At 43.7% G+C, this 23,159-nt stretch overlaps 1 protein-coding gene across 3 annotated transcripts in view; it reads left to right on the top strand.

Annotated features, from left to right (window-relative positions):
* LOC146363559 (protein MTSS 1-like) overlaps positions 1–23,159 on the top strand; it is a 69,316-nt gene that overhangs the window by 25,328 nt on the left and 20,829 nt on the right. For all 3 annotated transcript variants that reach the window (XM_084919276.1, XM_084919274.1, XM_084919275.1), the window contains exon 4: positions 22,628–22,712. In XM_084919276.1, the coding sequence (XP_084775402.1) occupies positions 22,628–22,712 (85 nt within the window). The remainder of the gene's footprint in view (positions 1–22,627; positions 22,713–23,159) is intronic.

Here is a 23,159-nt window from a genome sequence, read left to right as displayed (position 1 = left end):
CCTTTTTCTCCCTCCCTCGCTCACAGACACATTACGTCCATTCCAGTGTTGCCAACTTAGCGACTTTGTCGCTATATTTAGCGAGTTTTCAGACCCCTTAGCGACTTTTTTTCTAAAAAAAGTCGCTAAAAAAAGACGTGAAAGCGCTTATCGCTTTTACTCTCAACAAGCAGCGGGTGCTGTAACGCAGTCAGTTCTTCTTTTACTCTTTTACTCTTATGCTGTTTTGTGGATCACAAGGTTTAAAACTACTTATAAACACACACACACAAAGTAACTCCACCAGAGTGCCTATTTCGGGTCACTTTTGCCGGTCTAAGCCCGGGTAAAGGAGCAGGGTTGGAATTGTGACATTAAAAAAAAAAACAATAATTGCTAAAAGAAATTTAATTTGTAGTTCTAAATAAACTCTAAATGCATTTAGGACGTTTTTTACTCACTTTATGTCTCTTCCACGATGTTATTTCTCTCTCCAACAATATAGGTTACAATTACATTAGCATGACCAATTATGCAAATTAGGCGATGACGTCATTTAGCGACTTCTAGCGACTTTTAGGACAACCAATAGTGATTTTCCTTACTGAGGAGTTGGCAACACTGGTAAAGGGACCTCTGACTGATACGGGTTTGTGTCGGGCTCGTAGCCGAAAACTAGCTTTACTTTGTTGTCTGGGTCAACTTTGCTAGCGAGAGACAGAGAGAGGCGTTGAAAGGCTGCTCCAACGGAACTTATTGTTTCAGAGGAAAACACGAACACAGTGTACAGTCGAGTCTTAATAGCTTACTTACAACTGGACTCGTCAGGCACTCTTCTTGGCTGCAGTGGTTATTATTATATTTACATGCTTCCAGCTCCCGTTTCTGCTCGATGACAGCTCGTACTTTTCCTTTTTCTCCCTCCCTCGCTCACAGACACATTACGTCCATTCTCCCTGCAGCACGGACTACACTGCCCATCAGGCTACATTCTGTAGAGCTATGCCTGTAGCATTCTGCCTATTAGCTTAGCACACCACCAACAACAAGGCGCTCTCACTGTAAACACCAAAACTTTGTACCTGGTTATAAACATGTTGAATTTCGGCTGTAGGCGATTTAAACATGGGAACCTTTGGGGATTGACTCACCATTGGAGCGAGCTTCAAGTATCCATTAGAGCAGCGTTTCCCAACCACTGTGCCGCGGCACATCAGTGTGCCGTGAGAAATAATCAGGTGTGATGTGGAAGATTATCTGGTTCCACCTGATTAGTACTCTAAGCAAGTAACGGGCAGAACAATGACATCCTCTTCCACTAGAGGGCAGTACAACTACCTGCTCTAATTAAACGGGTTGCCAACTGACAGTAAAACAGAAGAAGACAAAGAAGAAATTACATAATAGTCTTGCTTTAAGACGATGCAGCGCGTAATAACAATAGATAAATATATGAAAAGTAGTGGGTCTGACCTGGTCCTGGAGAAAATTCTGAGCCAGATGAAGGCCCTAGCATGAGTGGTGGTCAGAAGAAAGCAAAAAGGTATACTGGGGGCAAACCAGCCAATTCTGCTATACCTGCTGCGCATATCAATATGCTTTTGGTGACATTTTTGTTTGGTGGTGTGCTGTGTGATCTAATGTGAAATATGTGCCGTGGCTCCAAAAGATTGTGAAACAGTGCATTAGAGGAACTCTCAGCAGTGAAAAACCTAGTGGTTAAAATCAGAACTACAGGACATGTAAGAAACTGGTAAATATTTCTGCCATAGTAATTTAGTAGAAAATGAATAGTGGTTATAACAGCACCTCTAATAACTGTGAGCAGCCTAAAGCTCTGAGGATACGATCACTCTCGGAGTCGGACGCTTTTACTGCTCGAACACTTGCAGGCAGATGGAGGAAGAGGAGCTTTTATATGAGCTCCTACATTTGCTTCAAATGCCTGAGTTCTTTGTTCTTACTTATCCATCATTAAATCATCTCTACTGGAGAAAGTTCAGTTTTTAGCACGAGTCAGCTTCATTTTTCAGCCCTGCAGGTTGACACTTAGCCTCGACTTGTCTAGCAGACAGAAAGCGGAACAATACTCCTTTAGTAGTTCTGTTTTCTGTTCTTAATAACACAGCTTTACACAAAGACTTTGGAACTCTGAGCAAGTAGATATTCTTGTGCTGAGCTAAAACTCTGACAGCACGGATGGTTTTTATCTGGCAAAATAAAAGCCATCCGTTTGGACTCTAGTTTAATGGTGGTAAATTAAAACCAGTAATAATCAGCACTGGAAATGAGGCTCGTGTGCCAAAGCATTGCACAAGATGCCCACTTGGATATTCGTGCATTCTTTTCAGTATTAAAGGACTCAAATGAGATCTTTCTGTGATGGTAGGAAACTGGTTTTGGGGATTAAAGTCGACTAAATGGGTTAAATTTGTGCTTCAATTGCAATAATGACTGAATTAGAAATCTGATCACAAAGCGAGGCCCCAGGTGTTCCTGCTTTAATGTGAGAGCAGAGCTGCAGTGACTGCCAGCAGCAGGAGCAGCAGCGTGTGGTCTTAAAGGGCTTCATTATGGTATGGCATCACCACGGCAACAGCAGCAGCTGCCTGCTTTGACGTCACGCAGAATGTGAACCTCTATAAGAAACATATGCACAGAGAGACCGCAAACAGACCCGTGCAGGGATGTGTTACCTGTACGTCCTGGTGATATAAATGAGTGGTGATGTTTAGCAGCTGGAACAAGCGTTTGATAACAGCGCCTTCTAGTTAGACCATTTTAGGGACGATACGCTGCTCGTGCACAGATGGAGAAGCCATTTTTCATCGGTGCCTGGTGAAAACCGTGCATCTCGTTTGGAGTGCTGCTTGAACTGGGCCAACACTCTGCACACTGGCACAGAGCACATCTCATTTCTTCCCACTAATGAATGTAATTACAGGTTTTTGTAGTGAAAGTGGAAAAGCTGAAAAGGAAGTTTGGATTTCTATGCCTAAAATAATCTGGCATCCATAAAAGATTTTTACTGGGTGTAGAAGCAGTCCAAATGTCGTTTGTTTTAATAATTTGTGCACATTATTATTAATAGATTGTACCTCATATAATATGTATATATGAATCATTCCACTGCAGATGTGTGGGTACCCTTAATGTATGTTTAACTAAAGCACTGTGTTTGGATAATACAGAGGTTATTGAAATGCCTGTTTTGTGCATGTTGACAAGACTGTCAAATACTATTAAACCATTTGAAAACACAGTCATCAGATTTTTACAGAGTTTAAATACAAGTTCTGAAACTGTGCATTTTTAAAAGCTGATTTTGTCCACAGTGCCTGCTAGGAAACAATGAGAACAAGGGTTGACAAGGAGCCAATACTATAGTGCCAAAAACTGCAGTTCCTCTAATGGCCACTTGAGGCTGTCTCTAAAAGTGAGTCGGTGGCCACTGACTCCTGTGTTTAAAATATCCAACGCAAAAATTAAGACTACTGCAAAAAATGGTTTTGTTTTTTGAATAGTTCCTTTCTTTACAACTGAACAGAGCAGAATGTTTTTGACTCACCTGTTTAAGGTGTGAAGAAGCCTAAAGATAGTCTGGGGTGTGGCCTCTTTTGATCAAGAAGTCTAGTGCTTCAGTTCTTTTAGGATTTAGGTTCTCTTGGGATTTTATTGGTATGTTAATTAGCACTAGCACTCATAGTTTTCTTGCTAACAAAGCTGGTTGATGACTCCACCCTCTCGTCACTTTTGGCTCAGAAATCGAGAAAGTGAGTGAAACTGTGCACGTCACTTTAAGGCTTGAAAACAGAGCTTTTAAAAGTGTACAGAATGCTGACCTTGAAACTGAAAAGGAATAAATTTGAGTCACCAGGTAAAAACAGGGATATTTTGATGTTATTGGTAATCTTGCATGTCTGTTTCTGTCTGTACAGGCAGACACGAATATACCTGCTGTATGTCTGTGTGAGTCACTCAGAGGGTGCGTTTGAATTATTAAGCAGGGGCACCCAGCAAGTGAGGCTCTGTGTTCTTTTCATCTCCTAAACAAACTGCTTCTAATTAGTCATGAATACCCCCACCACCACCACCACCCCACACCCACCCTGCTGTCCACCCCCATCTGATATGGCATCAAAAAGAATAACTAAGCACTCTTTTCTGGCTTCTATAATGTAATAATAATAATATTTTATTGCATTAAGCGCATCGTGATTTCCTTATTTGTGTATTTCTGCATGACTTTGGAAGAATTCATTTAAAAAAAGTTTAAGGAAAAGAGCATTTTCACAAACTGAAACAAGAAGGGAAGAAAACGTCGACTTGGTCCGATCGCTGAAAAGCAAAGACCCATTCGCTGGAGTGTTCGTCCCTCCCGAGAGCGGCGGTTGTAGCGGTGGAGGTTACCAGCAGGAGGTCGGAGCCATTTGTAAAGGTTGAGCAGCTGTTAAATAATTCACAGCTACTCTGTCACACTGCAGAGATGAACTCTGTGTCACTCTCAGGCAGCTTCACTTCATCCTCCTTCACTGAATTTGTCATGTTATTCCTTTGCATTTACCCATCGACACTCTTCAGACTGTCGCTCTAAACGGGAGACCTGCTCTGCTCATTTCCACCTCCATGTTTTTATTCTTGGACTTTTCTAGAACAACTTATTCATCTTATACTGGTCCTTGGTGCAGCCAATCATCTATCTCTATATCTGTTTTGTCTCTCTGTAGCTTTCTTATGATTGGCTGCCCCTCTCAAACAGAACATTATAACAGCAGGTAACGGTGCATATATGACAGGAAATAGAGGAAAAGCATAATATGTCATTTTTAAAGCTAATTAAAACAATTGAATCAAATAACTAGTTATTTAAATCTTGTATAACTATGAAATGAGCGCTGATACACTGTTGCAGCCTGAGTCTTGGAGCACAGTTGTGTTACTGTGTTATTGAGGGTATGACACACTCTTCACCCCCATCATTGTGATTTACAGTAAACTCATTATCATGTTGCTGCTCGTCATAGATGTTGAATGTTTCTTTGAAGACAGAGACACTGGCTTTAGGTTTTGTAAAACTAGAGTTTTATCAACAGAAAACACCCGGCTTCATCCCGCCCACACCTGACCACCAGGTAGTTTGTATAGATGACTGTGGGGGAGCGGTGAGAAGGCTTACACAAAGGTAACCTAATGTGCCCACTGTTATATCAGCGTGTGTGTGTGTGTGTGTCATCTCCAGGGAGCAATGGGAGGATCAAAGTGTGTCTGGCTTAACAGACACCAGCCAATCAGAGCTGAGAGAGAGCTGCCCAAACATGCTCTGGGTAGTTAAAACAGTCAGTGTGTTCATACACACAGGTGTGTGTTATGTGCGTTGTGAACTGGCAAAATTACCCCTGTTGTCATAGACCCCCCACACAGTTTGTACTGACACAACACTCGCACACAAAGCCTCCTTTAAAGTGGAACTTTTGTGCTTTTTGTGGGTTTTTTCTTATTCGTTGTCATATTTATCCTGTTCCAGTGGTCGATGATCTTATTAAGCATGGCCAGAGTTTTAAATAGTGAGGTCAGTGTTTGTACGAGTGATCCCTGCGGGCTGAAAGCTCAGTTTCACTTAGTTTGCAATTCTTTCCTGTTTTCCCTTTTCTTTGGACCTGTATCAGAAGCCCCGCCCACATTCTGGTTAAGAGGGGCAGCCAATCAGAAAACAAAAAGCCAGCATAAAGGGAACAGAGCTAAAACACTGTTTTCACGACAGAGATGATGCTCCGAGGGGCTGCACCGAATCCCAGAGTGAGATAAATAAAGGTTACCTTGAACTGGGAACCATACAAAGCTGCTCCAGCAGAGTCCAAGAACTAAAAAAATATGGAGGTGGAAATGAGCATACGGCCCTTTCAGTAAGTTCTGGTCATACTGGTGTGCACAGCAGTGGTTCTCCATCAGTCTCAGAGTCTTTTGAAAAGATTACAGTTTGTTAAACAGCAGACGAGCAGCGCTAGCCAGACTGCCTCAAACTGTCTGCGTGTGTAATTAGTGTTAAGTGCTTTGTGTATACGGAGATAAGGTGGAGCTACAAAGACACACTCTCTCCGCACACTGTTATTATCTCTGCCTGTTTGAATCTCTTCCTTTTTCTTTCCTCGCTGAAAGCTTTTCTGTCTGCACTCTAGTAACTGCTGTTTACTGTCAACACATCCCAGTTTCACTGCTGCGACTCTGCCGCTGCTGATAATTACAGTCAGACCCGTTAAGACGCCGGCACATTTTCTTTTGCATGAATTATTGTATGATTTAAAGAAGAAGAGAAAGAACTAAGAGTTTCTTAGATTTGAAGCAAAGGTGCCAGCTCATACTGCCTGCGATTGAGCAATAAGGTTTCATGTCTGAATAATGAACATTAATCACACTTTTTGGCTTTAATGACTACTCCATGTGCTGGAAGAGGAATTTGTAGCATTTTCTTCCATTAAGAATAAGTATTAGGCTCTCATATGTGACCTGCAGTTCTGACTTTCACCACTAGGTTCACTCTGCACGTCCTTGATTGAGGCTGCCCCCAAAAGCGAGTCAGTACCCTCACAGTCCCATGTTGGTTTTTTTGTTTGTTTTTTGGCTTTTTAAAAACTCGGCTTCAGCTGTGTAAATAGCATGTTTACAGCTAACAGTTGGTCTCTGTGAAAGGCTTTCCCTCCACACCATCTGTAGGCAGACCGAGTTTCATCACCCGTTTCAGTAGTTAAGATTTCAGATTATTGGTATCTGTGCAAACCCATAGTTTAGTGCTAGCCCTCACCTATGTTAATCTGAATCACTGAACTAGACCTCTGAAACATGTTTGTGGTGTTGGTGCCTTCTGGAGTGTCTTTAATGGCTTACTGTGCCGTACAAACTTTAAGATACAACCGTGCTCCAGTGTTGTCGAGTGAAATGCTAGTGTTTACTGATTAGCGAGAATCTGTTGTGTGTTGAAGCTTGTTGATGCAGCTCTCTATTCAAGCTTCTTGAAATAGCTGATAACTTAGCAATCCTACTTCTTGTCCAAATATGGTCACATCAGGCAACAAAAACTGAACCTAGCGATGCCCAAAATACCAAAGTTGAGGCTTCAAAATGTGGAGTCCCAAACCAGGGGGATGACAACATGATGGCTGTGCCTGGTTTTACATGCAGTTTGAGTGTAAAGTGACCGAGTGGGGGATAAGACTAGAAAACCACTGGTAGTCCATTTCCACACGCTGGGTTTGTCTCACAGTCATGAAATCAAAAATGCCCCCAAACATGGTAAGTGCATGCATTTGAGTTCCACCAACATAAAATGATAAACGAATGCTGATTGAGCTCATTGAAACTATATGAACATTGGGAGCTGTGGCAAAAATTCCAATCTGACTCAGCTGTTCGATTGCAGACACTGCTGGACACAATGCACAACAACAATGATGGAAAATTTCACATATGCAAACAATATTTAAGGAACTATAAAATGCAGAATATGCATCCAAGATATTGAATATCAGGTAAGTAATAAAAACAAATATTCATTCATGGCCTGAATAGGTGAAGGAACACTGCACCCACCCTGAACCGCCGACCTTAAAGCTCTGCACATCAACTCCGAGCATGTCCTTAGTGCTCAAAGTGCAGCTTAAACTAAACTACAAAAAATATAATAGAACAAACTAATGATGATGGCAGTGTTTGCAACCTCGTCATTAAACTCAATCACTGGAGGCAGATTTCAAACCATCAAACATTTTTAATAGTGACTGCGACACCTGCAGTGGAAAAGAAAAATAATCTCGATGTGACTTTTGACCACAGATGTGTTTTTATGTCGCAGCAATTGCACCACATGCTGTGTTTTCTTACTCGGGCTGCAAATCTGTGAAATTGCACAGAAGCTGCTGCAGCAACACAAGAGGCAACGGGCCTCTCTTTACCAGAGAGGTCGAACTCTGAAGTGACACAAGCTTTTAGCATTCAGACACCGCTCCCTCTCTGTCACACTCACACACTCTCACACACACACACACACTCAGAGGGCAGTGGGTGTACACCGTGAGCCTGCCAACTCTTTCAGACTACAGATTAGCGGTGAAATAGGAGCTGTGGTTTTGCTTGAGGGGCTGGCAGCAGCTCGGGTCAAACAAATCAAACGCTCACTTTGCTTTGTTTTAGTCTCAGTTCAAAGAGTGTGTGTGTGCACGTGTGTGTGTGTGTGTTGGCTGAAATCTTTCAAAGCTGGGGACGACAGCATTGGACGCTGTTTTAAAACGTTGGATTAAAGAGCGTCTGATATCAGCGGGATCTGGTTTCTGCATTCCTGTTTCTCTGTACATCGAAGCAGGTTTCCACCCGTCTCACGTGTGTGTGTGTGTGTGTGTGTGTGTGTGTGTGTGTGAGGCCTAATGGCTGTGAGGTCGGTTGGTCCCTCTGTCCTCTGAGTTGTTTCATTCATTCTGTTTTTGCAGCTGTCAGAGGAACAACGAAACTGTCCATCTCGTCCATAAATATCTCCACAGATATTCACCTCATTGAGGGAGCTCCTCAGAGGCAGATAAATTGGCTGCTTTGGTTGTGCAATAGTTCACCGACACATGGGAGTTGTAACGAGACCGAATGATGCTGTGCTTTAAATGTGCAGCATCTGGAGAGCCGTCAAAGTTTAGGATGGCTCACAGAACATTTTCCACTCGAGCTAAAATGTCTTTCTAGGATTTTTCCCAGGATAACAAACCAAGATTTCTCTTGCTGTCATTGAATTGTTAAACATTTGTAGCTGGGAAACTCTGGTTTGTCATTTTAAACAGCTTTGATTATACTTCTAATCTTTCATGGGTTTTTTGGAAGGCGTGACTGCTCCATGGTCATAATGTCCAGGTCGCTGTAACAAACTAAACCCTGATAATCGGGTGGTATGGAGCTTGTGTGTGTGAATGGGTGGATGACTGGTTGTGTAAAGCGCTTTGGGGTCCTTAGGGACTAGTAAAGCGCTATACAAGTACAGGCCATTTATGGAGAGTCGAGTACAAGACCTCCAACATCTCGGTGTAATCAGTCATCTCCTGACTGCAAGTTTGATCCACGGATGTCCCACCTCACATTTTAAAGCACCTGCAGCCAACACGTCACTGCCTGATGCCACAGCGCAGCTTCAGAGGCCTCGTAGTGTCTACGTCTCGATGGGTCAGAGCTGCTTTACTCACATGGCAGAGGTAGAATTACACTGAAGGTGTTGGTGGAGGCATGTTAAGGTGAGATGCAATATTCCTGACTTCTGTCTGATAGTCACAGCTGTGATTACAGGCACGAATGAATGAATAACCACACATGAATTCAAGGGACGCCAGGTCCTAGGTTAACCTCCTAGGACCTGGCGTCCACATATGTGGACATCATATTTTGGGTTGTTCAGACCAAAATACTAAAATTTGCTCTACAAGGGCCTGATATCCTCGTACGAGCACACTATACTGCCACTGTTCTATCGAAATTTTAAACGAATGTCCTCATATGTAGATCTCATTTTTCTCAGAAACAAAAATCTGGTAATTTTTACATTCATCAGGTCCCATCAGAGAATTAAAAATGCCATGAAAGCGTTCGGGGAGGTTAAAATGTCAAACTTTTCAGCATTTTTTTTGAAGCCACTTTATAAAAACAATAAGTCTTTCTTTGTTATGATACACACATTTTTATAAGCAATGTTATTCTGATGAACTCAACCTTTTTCTTAATAGTGGAACACTTGGAGCGAACACGTGCCACACGCTCCGTTTTCCTTCCTGCTCAGCGTTCCTGCAGCGGCTCACTGAGCCGCGGTCGGAGCAGCTGACAGGACGGCAGCTGTCTCACCGCTGATGATTGACAGTTATCAGTGTCCGTGACAACCCCGCCCCCGTTACAACCGTGACGGGTCAGCAGATACGACCGCAAAATAAAAATAAAACAGCAGATGATGCAAACCAACATGAATTCTTAAAAACCTCATTAAATTGTTGCTGCTCGTCTTGTTGCGTTCTATGAATCCCAACAGCAGCAAACAGCTTTCCAACCTCAGGACGTGACGAGAGAGGGGAGGTGTTATTTAAAGAATCTTAAGCCTTTACTGTATCTCACACACACACACACACACACACACACACACACACACACACACACACTGCAGAAAGCATCCTAAGACTGCAGCCCTATGTTGGCAGGCATCCTTGGATCGCTCCCCTCCCCACTTCTGTGTGTGGTATTCCAGGACTGTACGACCCTGGTCGCCCCTCCGTGAGACGTGAGGAATTCTGTTTACTCCCTAAAAACACTCCCACTGCGTGTGTCCTCTATCCCAGTTAGGAGAGGCGATTTTGAAAGCTTAAAGATGGAGCAACGACGCTTGAATGTGATCAGATCTGGTGCTGCCACATTCATAGATAACAGATATTCAGACTTTTGCTGCACGTTTTCTTATTGTCAGCGACTTCATAGCTTCTCATCCAAATGCCCCGCAGCCTTTAGGCTAAATATAGAAGTTCAGGTAATGCATCATCTTGTTTCTGTCTCCATGGTTCAGGGAGCCGGACCTCAAGAAAATTGTGAAATTTTTGCACTTTTAAAAAATCAAATGGGCTAAACTCAAAGCTGCACTTATGATATTTCTACTGCAGCGCTCCGTACAAACAGAAGCTCTCACATACAAAGAGATCAAAGACATCAAGATGTTTCTGTGTGCTGTGGAGTACTTAATGGGAAATATGAGTTCTTTGTTTCCATTTGAGCTCAATGTGACCTTTGTGACGTGTTGCTAATTGGCAGGAAGTTGGTATTTCGTGCCTCTGCATTAAAGAGATTGACAGCGAGCGACACCTCTGCTGCTTGTTGACACGTGAGACGTATTGAAGTTGTAAAGTGACCTTGGCTATATGCAGAGAGCGAGAGAGATGCTGACTGATGCAACCACCAGGCAACACCATGTGCCTGATTTAACGCTGCCCATCACCTGATTACTTACTTCTGTCACGCAGCAGCAGACTGACAGGTTGACAAGTTTTGTGGGACCTTTTAAATGATTTTTGACTTCTTTACGGCTTTTGTGCCGAGTGTGATCTTAATGGCATCACAGCTGTGGTCATGTGTGTGTTACTGACAGGCAGCAAGGGAAAAAAGAGTGAAATCAAAGTGCTACGGTGATGCCAAACTCTGGGGTTTTGCGGGTTAAAGAAGCTGCTGGGATTGCACCTTTATCACATATTGACAGTTTAATCATAGAATAGAGCAGCCTGCTCTCTGAACTTCCATCCATCCCTCCATCCATCTTCTTCCGCTTTATCTGGGGCCGGGTCACGGGGGCAGCAGCCTAAGCAGAGAAGCCCAGACCTCCCTCTCCCCAGCCACCTCCTCCAGCTTATCCGGGGGAACACCAAGGCGTTCCCAGGCCAGCCGAGAGATATAATCTCTCCAGCGTGTCCTGGGTCTGCCCCGGGGCCTCCTCCCAGTGGGACATGCCCAGAAAACCTCACCCAGGAAGCATCCTTGTCAGATGCCCGAACCACCTCAGCTGGCTCCTTTCGATGTGGAGGAGCAGCGGCTCTACTCTGAGCCCCTCTTGAATGGCCGAACTTCTCACCCTATCTCTAAGGGAGATGCCAGCTACCCTTCGGAGGAAGCCCTTTTCTGCCGCTTGTATCTGCGATCTCGTTCTTTCGGTCACTACCCACAGCTTGTGGCCATAGGTGAGGGTAGGGACGTAGATTGACCAGTAAACTGAGAGCTTCGCTTTTACACTCAGCTCTCTCTTCACCACGACGGACCGGTGCAGCGTGCGCATTACTGCGGCCGCAGCACCAATCCGTCTGTCGATCTCCGCGGCTCCCTTCTCCCATCACTCGCGAACAAGACCCCGAGATACTTGAACTCCTCCAGTTGGGGCAGGAACTCATCCCCGACCCGGAGTGGGCACTGAGAACCATGGCCTCAGAGGTGCTGATCCTCATTCCCCTTGCTTCACACTCGGCTGTGAACCGTTCCAGTGCGATCTGGAGGTCATCACCCGATGAAGCCACTCTCTGAACTTACAACTTTAAATTATTGTGTACTTAAACCACATTTTTGAGACTTATTTTTATGTGAAACTTCCTTACAAACATCCCATCCTAAAATAATAATTTGTAATTATTTTGTTATGCACACAAAAAGATCCAGATTTTGCAGTCCCGATAAAGGTGGAGGCACTTTTTAACAGATTTGCACATTTGCTGCCTTTTTAAAGTTTTAAAGTTTCCTGTTTGTTTCTCTCAAAGGTCAGAGTTTGGGTATTTTGTAGCATTTTTCTCTTTTTTGATGTAACTAAAAACTGATCCGAGTTGATCAGAAAACCCACAGACAACTGAATGCACTGCTGGATCAAAGTACTGAAACCGTTTTACTGCGATTCAGTCAGAAACACTTTACTGTCATTGACAGTGCGGCAATGCAGCAAAAACTAATCTAGTAAACTCAAGAATAGAGCGGACATCAATATGATATTAGATATGACACCAATTATAATTACACTTGGCATTAAATGAAGACACTAAGGGGATGTGGGTTGCAAAGCGGGTTGCAGATACACAGGAATTGGGGCCTAAGGAAGTGCAAAGGGTGTAATTTCTATATAGGGTCTTCTCTGTGAATGTGTGCAAGGGTATGAGCTGAGGCTACAATGTGGTTTAGCTTTTAGTATTTCTTTTTCTGTATCTGTGTTTTTTGTTGTTTGCACCGTAACACTTGTGTTTGGGATTAAAGAAGACGAGCAGGGTCGTTGAAGTGTTTGTTTCCTTTTAATTTTCACTTCAATCTTCCAGATTTCCTTTCTTCTTCTTGTATCCCATCTTCTGTCCTCTGCAGCTTCAGTTGTCATTGTTTTATTCTTCTTCCTCCTCCTTTATGCTCCAGTTCTCAAAAATAGCTCCCTAGTAGTAACGTCCCTGTAGCAACAAGACAAGAAATATAGTCTCGTTCTACAGGACACTGATTTACTGCCTGTCCTGCTGGGCTACTGTGTGTGTGTGTGTGTGTGTGTGTGTGTGTGTGTGTGTGAGTGTGAGATGCTTCAGCTGCTCCAGTTCCTCAGCCCAGTTCCACCAGTGTTCGTGTGGAGCTGCTCCTGTGGGAATGCGATGGCTGAGCTCACGTCCCAGTCGGATGGATTTAAATTCCAGTCTTAGATTCCAGGTCACCCACTGTTCACTTCAACACCGCGCTGACGCGGCTCAACATCCGCTGGTTAAAGTGTCGAGAGCGCTCGACAGCGAGGTTATCGTCTCGGAAAAGTCGGTCAGGAATCTCGATTTTTAAATTAAGGTTGAAAGTGTGCGTGCTGGATTAGAGTCGTGCCCCAGGACACTTCCCAAAAAGTTTTTCTGTCTTTTACCCAGAAAGCTGCCGATGCTTGTGATTGTCGTTGTGGCGCTGAAAGCTGAAGTTGTTTAAAAAGTATTTCAATGACGTCCAACATGAAGGTCAAACATCATCCAGGAGTCATTCGCTGTTTTATTCAGTACTAAAGATGCAAATAATCTAATTCAAACTGAGCCAAACAAACATTAGCATAAACTCAAATATCAAAGAACTCTGTTTGTTTCAAGTCTTCATCAGGGAGAAAACAGAGTCCACGAATGCACCAAATCCTTCCTCGTAGTTTTCCCAGAGTAGAAAACTTCCACTTAGGGCTGAAAAATCTCAAGTTAAACTCCAACAGGACGAGTCTTCAGTTACCTGGACAGATATCAACAATCATTCACTAAATTCAACCCACATCACACAGGAAAAAGATCACACCGCCACATCAACCACAGGTAACAAAAGCTCATCTTTAAAGGCAAATAAAGGTAAAATCAAAGTCCTCATAAACCAGGATATTTAGTGGCCTGTATTTATAATTCCAGAAAGTCTTCATTGTCTATGACCTCTTTGAAAGAGGAATATGGTCAACTGCAGCAGCTCGCAGTGTAGAAGAGTAAGTGCGTAGCCATCGGGTCGCTAATGTCACCTGTGTGTTTGGTGCAGTTATGTTCTGCTCGCCTATCCTGCAGCTTTTTGCTTTACTAATGCTAAAGAAACTGCAGCTGGGACGCTCTAAGCTGTGGATTACAAATGAAGTTTTACAGTTAATAAAATAATTCATAGTTTTTGCTATAGATTATGAGATGACAGGGACGTACAGGAGGAAAGACCCTTTCCTGAGCTCAAGCTACTAATAAACACTCAATAATAAATCAAAGTGAGAATGTCCATACTAGCTGTCGTCTGAGTTTATGTGACGTACTAATAGCACTGCTTCATCAACATGTAAGCAGCGTTTTACTGTTGAGGCTCTGCTGTTTTTATCTACCAGATAAATCTCAGCTGTTCTGAGATGAGAAATGAGAGAGAAAAGGGGCGTGGCTACTGTACCGTTTTTGTAGTGGTTTTATTTTCCTTCTAATTTTTGACGTCACTGAGCTTTTTAAATCTGCTTTTACCGACTCAAGTAGAAGTGATGTCATATGAAAAAATTCACAACAACAATATTATCTCTATAAACAGACATTATTGGGTTATCTCTTTTTACCTGATGAGCTCTTATGAAAGTTAAAATCAAAACTATATGAACACCGACAAAAAGAACAATATACACTTATTTATATTCTTCTCATATGTGCATAACATTTTAAACTACACTACATAGTTATCATTGAACAGCTTCACTGTTGGAGCTGCTGGTTGTTGGAAGAAAACGGATGAGACGAGAGATTGTTCCAATGCAAAGGGATGATTCTGCTCTGTTTTTGGCGCTGGCTGAAGTCTTTTTGTGGTCCAGAGTAATGAACGCTGGCACAAAAAGTTGAATCAGTCTCGTTTGCTCATTATTTATTCAGATAATTCCAGATTTCCGTCAGAATTGTGCCAAGTTTAGACTGCATCCTATGTAATCCAAAAGCAGAATCTTATGTTAGGTACAGAAACTTTGTTTTGTATCATCTGTGCTGTTTAACACTTTTCCAGAAGTAGGTTTTGGTTTCTGCTAATCATGGGTGAACTAACGTTACCTGAGAGGTTTTTTTTCTCATAGGTTGAGATGTCTGAACTCCTTGTTGATTAGCATGTTTCCTTCATTTCGCTCCGGTCCGGCCTCAGTTTTGATCTCTTTCCCTTCTTGCTGGTCTCTGACTAACAACTAATTTCCTGTGTGGTGTCACGGCCAGGGCTTCTTCTGTCTGAGGGTTTAAACGGGCCGAGTTTGGTCTTCCATGCAGATGAGCTGTTGTGGAGCCTCGGGGCCGTTCTGTCTGCAGAGCAGCGTCTCTGTCTGACCTGCAGCCGGTTCGCTCTGAAGCTCAGACAGAGACGCTGCTCTGTCCCACTGAATTGGGTCAGCTGGGTCTCAATACCACACACACACAACACAGGGCCCGAGTGAGAAGTCGGGTCAATCAGCTGCATTTGACCAATAACTGATTGACTGATTGTGACCCTGCAGGAAGAGCTCTAGCCTGCTAACACCGGACATGAAGTTCATCTGAACTGTGACTAAAAATCAAACCTTTGTACTGTTTGTGATGAAAGTTGAGAGATTAGTTTCCTTACTCAGCTATTTTTCTAAAATGATCTCCTTTCGTTTGTTCTGCTCAGCATTTGCACTCAGTTAAAAGGTTACTAAAGTCAAATGTGTGTGTTGCAGTGCTGATTATTGATCTACACAGTGTTTGTGTGAGTTACCCAGTTTTACAGAGAACTGCTATAGCGAGGTCTGCCTTGTTTTCATACACACCACTCGCCTTGTGGTGCTCAAATCTCTTCAAAAAAAGGACAAATGAAAAAAAATATACATTTGCAATCCCGACCCAGTTACTCAGAAAACACACAAACCTTGTTCTGAGTAGTTTCGTGTAGGAACCATTTGGTTTCTGGCGAATTGCAACCTGCCAACTCAAAGAACTGTGCAGCCAACTAACATCACAGCCCAGCTGAGGGGACGCCACTGACGTTTACATCATGTCACACTGAGCATGATCCCAGCGTTTCTGCCAGAAGAGTTGTTAAGCTTGGCGGCTTCAGCCGGCACGTTCGGGGTGTGGATGGAAGGCAATTTTATGTTGCACTTAGGTTTCGTGGCTCTACCAATCCACTAAAATGTAAATTGTGGGGTACAGATGGGAGAGCAGAGCTGTGTTGACATCGATGCGTCTCTGTGCACACAGACGTGAGAAAAAGACACCAGGAAGTTAATTTTCCACTTTATAGCCTGGGGCAGTGTGAACGCACCGGATCACAGTTTACATCCATAAAATACAGCAAAGTGACCTAATCTACTGTAATTATACCACTGCATCAGTGCATCTGATGTGTGCGGATAGATCAAAGAGTATTGAGCTGCAACATGTGTTTTATATCTTAGTAGTTTTTCCAAGCTGCTTTTATGTGTAATATGGCAATAATGGATTACTAACATACAGAGTTCTAGAGTAGTGTCACTACTACGGAGCTCGGACACACACTCTAACTCCTCAGGGATGGCTCATCAGTGTGTGAAGGTTTGTCTCCCAGCACGGTCTCAAGAGCCTGGAGGAGATTTCAGGAAACGGGCAGTTACTCTAAGAGAGCCGAACAGGCGCAAAAGGTCTTTAACCCATCAACATCTGTATCTGCATCACTGTGTAAGGAGGAACAGGATGAGCACTGCCAGAGCTACAAATGACCTCCACAGGCCACTGAGTAATCAGAAACAGACTTTATGAGGGCCGGACGTCCTCTGGTGGGCCCTGTGCTCACTGTCTGGCACCGTGGAGCCAGACTGGCATTTGCCACAGAATACCAGGTCCACCACTTTCCACCCTGAGCTCATGTGACAGACCTGAAAGGGTCTGCCTGTAACATTAAGCATGACTGGTTTGGTGGCGATTGTCCGAGGAGGCATATCCATGGAGGGACATACAGATATCTGCAGGCGCAACAACAGCACCCTGACTGCCCTTACTTAGCCAAAGGAAATCCTTGGACCAATTTTTAGACCCTGCGCTGGTGCAGTGGGTTAGGGTCCATTTCCTAGAGGAGGAAGGGACTGATACCACTGACTGGCCCCATCAGCTCAGTGATGCCCTGGTCCAGATCTGGGAGGAGATTCCCAGCAGACCATCCATCGTCTCATTAGGAGCATGTCCCAATGTTGTCAGGCATCCACAGCAGCTTGTGGCGGCTGCAGAAACTACTGAGCAGCATTTTGAGTTGCTTCATGGAAACTTTGGCAAAGTGAACTAACCTGCTGCATCTTTTTTTACTTAGATTTTTGAGTTGTTTTTGTATTCAGCTTCTGTAGGTTGATCATTTTCATCAAAATATGTGGCATTGTTTCCTTCCTAAAACGTTACCTAGTTCATATCATTATAGATATTGTTTTCAAAGTGTTCTTTTAATTTATTTTGAGTGTATTTATTGCACTTTAAACACATCTTATAATCAAGAGAAGCCAGACATCTCTACAGCTGATTTCTCTAAAACTAGGCAACGGTTTGGGTTGATAAACAGCACTAAGACCCAGTGGTAAAGCCTTTTGTCAAGAGAGACACCGACTTGGAGATCCTGCCAGGATCACCACATCCACATAAACAGGTGTCCTCGCATTAGTAGTTTTAGATTTGATTTGTTTAGATTCGTACCAGGCTCTTTACAAATCAGAAGAACAGTGTGTGTACACAAAGTGAATGATGATCTGACTTAAAGGACTCTCGCCTCTTGGCTTGAATGTGAATTGTAACGCTTCAGATCATTGATGCTGCCTCCTAAAATAAAGATAGCGTGACTAACAGTGCACTGTGGTGGTTCTGAGAAATTGAGGATATGAGGTCAAAAAAGGTTGAAAGTTGGGGAATTACAGCGTGCGTGGAAACCTGCCCAGCCAGCACTCAGGCCAAATGTTTGTAGATGAAATCGTTTTCACAGATCTGCACGATTCAGCTCGCCAGTGAGAAGCCATCTTGGGCCTTTTGTCCTGTAAGAAAACCTGCCATGTCAGCTTTATCAGCACGTTTGGCTCACATAGACCTTCAAAAGTGAGCTCGTTTGGAGGTCTGCTTTACGACTTTGACTCTATTGTTGTCGTAAAATCTTTACCGGAGAAGCCCTGCAGCAATTCTGACAAATTATATTTTGCACCACCACCAGAGATGGCGGGTGAGAAATTTGGCCTGGACAGATTCTGAAGTGTGACATCTTGTTTCTCAGTGGAGGGCAGCAGAGACGAGGAGATGAGGTGAGAAGAGAGGAGGCAGCACCTCCTCTGAATGTGAGAACAGACGAGAGAGAGGATGGGAGTGATGGAGAGACTGTGTGAAGGAGGGCAAGAGGAAAGTGGAAGAGGAGGTGGTATTTGGAGTGAACAGAGCTTCTTAAAGAAATGGCTAAATCAAACATGGATGAATGGCTGATGGACCGTATAGCCCCGAGGCTTCAGGGTTCAAGAAACCGTCAATAACATCAACAGAGCCCTAAGAATTTCTTCCAAAATAAAAGAAATCAGGCTCAATTTAGGGTTCAGCTCTCCACTTACTTTGGTGCTGGAGTAATTTTGGGAGCCAGGAAAACTTTGCGCTAACGTGTCTTTCCAGGAATCATGACACGGTTATTTAAAACATCTACAAACTTTGTTGTGAACAGTTTATGGGGCAACTTTTTTTTTTTTTTTTTTTTTTTTTTACTGTCTACAACTAAAAGAAGCACACAGCTCGCTGTGTGCTCCCAGAAACACCACACGTGTCAGAGGTTTAGGGTCAGAAAGCCAGTCTTTAAAGTGTTTTAACACATCTTTGCTATTGAAACTATCTGTAAACATAAAAATAGTTTTAGTGCTGAAACCTTATCAAACTTGGAACTGACACAATTTGGTCCTTTTATCAACCACAGCCTGATCTTTATTTGCACTTGGCTGCCGTACATTTCTTCCACTCCACTCACATAAGTTGATTGACCCATTAAGCTCAGCTGACGGAGCGGCACTAATATTTTCATGCTTGTTGCAGTGTCTCTGCTATGAGCCTCTTTTCACGCAGCTTTCTTCTACACGTTGATGTGGTTCAGTTTCCCATTTGGGACTTTGTTTTGTTTTCACTTGCTGAGAATTCAGCATGGAAGATTTAATCATCAGCAATCCATCATAGACACACATGTAGGGTAATGTTATTTCATCTTATATGTGCGCTGGGAGCAGGACAGCTCGTCTTCGCTGTGCCTTCGATGGCTCTGAGGAGCCTAAAGAGAAGGCAGAAAAGGGTGTGACAGAAACATGTCGGAGAGAAGACGAAGAGGAAAGGAGGAAGGCATCGGGAAGGGAGAGGAGTGGTGCATTGCAGTGTTCACCCACCCCAGCCAACTCGTGTGTTTACTCAGTATACTTGTGAGGGCTTCCTGATGATATTCCTTCCAGAAGTTAAAGAGTAAGCAAGTCCACAATACACGATATTAAAAGAATAATTTGCTAGTCAGGATATTAAGAAGTGAAGAATTCAGGAGGGGTTGAAGTCAAAGTTGGAGAGGAATGTGCATGTTCAATTCAATTCAATTCAATTTTATTTATATAGCGCCAAATCACAACAAAAGTCGCCTCAAGGCGCTTCATAGATACAGAGAAAAACCCAACAATCATATGACCCCCTATGAGCAAGCACTTTGGCGACAGTGGGAAGGAAAAACTCCCTTTTAACAGGAAGAAACCTCCGGCAGAACCAGGCTCAGGGAGGGGCGGGGCCATCTGCTGCGACCGGTTGGGGTGAGAGAAGGAAGACAGGATAAAGACATGCTGTGGAAGAGAGACAGAGGTTAATAACAGATATGATTCAATGCAGAGACGTCTATTAATACATAGTGAGTGAGAAAGGTGACTGGAAAGGAAAAACTCAATGCATCTTGGGAATCCCCCGGCAGCCTACGTCTATTGCAGCATAACTAAGGGAGGATTCAGGGTCACCTGGTCCAGCCCTAACTATATGCTTTAGCAAAAAGGAAAGTTTTAAGCCTAATCTTGAAAGTAGAGATAGTTTCTGTCTCCCGAATCCAAACTGGAAGCTGGTTCCACAGAAGAGGGGCCTGAAAACTGAAGGCTCTGCCTCCCATTCTACTTTTAAATACTCTAGGAACAATGTTGTCTTCACATGTACAGGAAGGCGAGCGCTGGCGTGTGTTGGAGGAGCTGCTGGATCTCCAGGCTGCCAGGCTGAGTTGTGGTGAACTTTTCCCCAGGAGGGAGTGTTCTGTCTGGGGGAAAGAGAGGATGACCATCTGGCCTATTTGGGCACCTGTGGAGCTTCTGCTGCACTGACAGTCAGCTCCTCGACACCCTGCCAGAGTGTCCCTGAGCAAGACACTGGAGGTTGAATGCCGTCCATTTCTGGAGTTGCTGAAATTGCTTTATTAACTTGGTTAAGTTATCAAATGTGTTTGCCTTGTTTTCAGTCTTAAATACAGAAGGATATTTATTTAGCTCATGTTTTCATGGGTTTGTTTATCGAGTGGCTGTGTGGGAGAAGGTGCAGCTACCTTCTTTGTCATTTAATAACATCTCAGATTACACAAAGTAACAGTGAACTCTGACTCGGCTTAAATTCACAGAAGAATGTCAGCCAGTCCAAGATACTTGGAACAAGCTCTCTACCAAGTAAGCTGATGAAGAAATCCGGTGTTGTTGTGCGCTCACACTAAATATTATCCAAGTCATCATTTGTAGAGATGCAAAGAGTCAAATCCAGGAGTTTCCCTTAGCTTGTAGCAGCTAATGCAGCGTGGCTGTGATGGTGGTGGTGTAGATTGCAGCTCGGCATGTCTCTAGAATCTCATGAATGTTCACCTGGGTGACTTTGAGGACGTTAGCCTTTCTGTGGATTTGCACTGATCAGAGGATGAACCGCAGCAAGGTCCAGTGTGAGATTAAAAAAGGATTATTCTGAATTCTGGATCATGTAAAGCTACTCTAGCAGACTCCAATGATAAGAAAATCACAGCTGTACATGAGTGGAAGGGCTCACATTTGGATGTAGTTTTGATGATGTGCAGATCTAATGTCAGACCCACACAGAAATACGAGTGCTCTGCAGTTTATTTCGACAGGGTGTGTGTGTGTGTGTGTGTGTGTGTGTGTGTGTGTGTGTGTGCGTGTGTTTACATTCTCCTAGAGATTTGCTCCATATAACACAAGCTGATGACATGCAAGTGTTGTATTCATGAGTTGTTTTTGCTATCTTAGGTAAGGGGAATAATTCTGTTTTGTACACATTTAGCATCCCTGCTGATTATAAACAGGATAAGTTACAGCTTGTCAAAGCTTGTGGTTTGTGTTTACCTGTTATGTTGAGGATGGTGGTTGCATGTTTTTACTATAATCCATTAAGAGTTTATTACTTGCTACACTCACTGGGCGCTTCCTTAGGGTCTGGTGCTGGATTGGACCTGTGTTTGCCATCAGAATGACCTGAATTCTTCATGGCATCGATTCAACAAGTGCTGGAAACATGTAAGATATTCTGGTCTAAAACCACGTGACAGAATCACACAGCTGCTGCAGATTTGTCAGATTTGTCAGTTGCATCCATCATGTGAATCTCCTGTTCCTGCCTCAAAGGTGCTCGATTGGATTGAGATCTGGTGACTGTGAAGGTCATGTTCAAGAAACCATTATGAGATGAACTTTGTGACAGCGCGTTATCCTGCTGGAAGCAGACACTGTGCACTGGGTGCACTGAGTACTCAGACAGCCTGGGGCATTTAAATGATACTGTGTTGGTACTAAAGGGCAGAAACTGTGCCAAAAGAAGTGTTCCCATTACACCACCAGCAGGAACCACTAATGAAAGGCAGGATGGATCTACCATCAAAATGTTGCAGCAGGATCAAGACTCATGAGACCAGGCGGTGATTCTTCAGTCGTCTGCTGAGTCTGTGAGAATTGTATCCTCAGTTTCCTGTTGTTAGCTGAGAGCAGCGGCACTCGGTGTGGTCTCTGTGCTATAGCCAGTCTGCTCTAAGGTGCGACGTGTTGTGCGTTTTCTGATGCTCTTCTGCACACCTCAGTTTTCACTGGTCAGTATTTGACTCGCTGTTGCTTCTTATCAACTCAAAGCAGCCTGACCTTTCACTTCTGTCTTCTGGTATCAACAAGGCATTTGCTCCCAAGGGAACTGCAGCTCACAGGATATTTTCTGTTTTTTAAACCTTAGAGATGGTTATGAGGGGAAAGTCATCCGTTTCTGAAATACTCAGACCAACTGTCCGACACCAACAGCAACGTTCAGTCCTTTAAATCACCTTCCTTTAACATTCTGATGCTCAGTCTGAACTTTAGCCGGTTGTCTTGATTACGCCTAAATTCATCGAGTCGCTGTGACTGACTTTTTGAGCAGGTGAAGGCTTGTAGCTAATAAAGTTGCATGTGAGCGTCTATGGTATTGATAAGGTTTCTTATTTGGAGGAAAACCTGTTTCAGCTTATTTAGAGGTTAAATAAATAGATGATAGGCAGAAACACAGGATTTACAAATGCAGGAGCTGCAAGGGTGAGTTGTGAGTTTGCGTCATGTTGAAAGTCTGCCAGTGATCTGCAGCTCCCGGTCTGACTGACAGATTGTCCTCTGTGTCTGTGTGTTTGCTTTCAGGGGGGACCCGGGACATCGGTTCAGCCCTCACCAGGATGTGCATGAGGCATCGCAGCATCGAGGCCAAACTACGCCAGTTCTCCATGTGGGTAGATCTGTGTGTGTGTGTGTGTGTGTGTGTGTGTGTGTGTGTCAGATGAACAGGAGTGGCCTGTCCTCCCAGTTCTCCATGGCAACCTGCTCCTCTGCCTGCCTCAGCTTTTAGATCCTCCATCTTGGTCCATCAGTCTCTGACTCAATCTAATGACATCATTGTGGCTGAAAATAATTATCCAGATCGTTTTTATAAATACACCCTCGTCCATCTTTGTGCCGCCTTCTTTCTGCTTTTACGAATCCTCCTTACACTCTTCATCACTAATGTTTTACATCCACGTGACCGCAGAGTGCAGTATCAATCCTGCTGTGACCACATCCTTTCACCAGCTTTCTTTCCAAGAGCCTGTAAACCTCACCTACCGCTCCTCCTGATCAAAATCAGCCTTCCTCTTTTTCATTTTGCCTTCGCTGCATGAGTCCATTAACTCCACCC

The sequence above is a fragment of the Perissodus microlepis genome, chromosome 22 (genome assembly GCF_051167445.1).
Source record: "Perissodus microlepis isolate ML-2025 ecotype Zambia chromosome 22, ASM5116744v1, whole genome shotgun sequence".
Taxonomy (NCBI): domain Eukaryota; kingdom Metazoa; phylum Chordata; class Actinopteri; order Cichliformes; family Cichlidae; genus Perissodus; species Perissodus microlepis.
The sequence above is the reverse complement of the archived record's forward strand: the minus strand, read 5'-3'. Positions and strand labels throughout refer to the sequence as shown.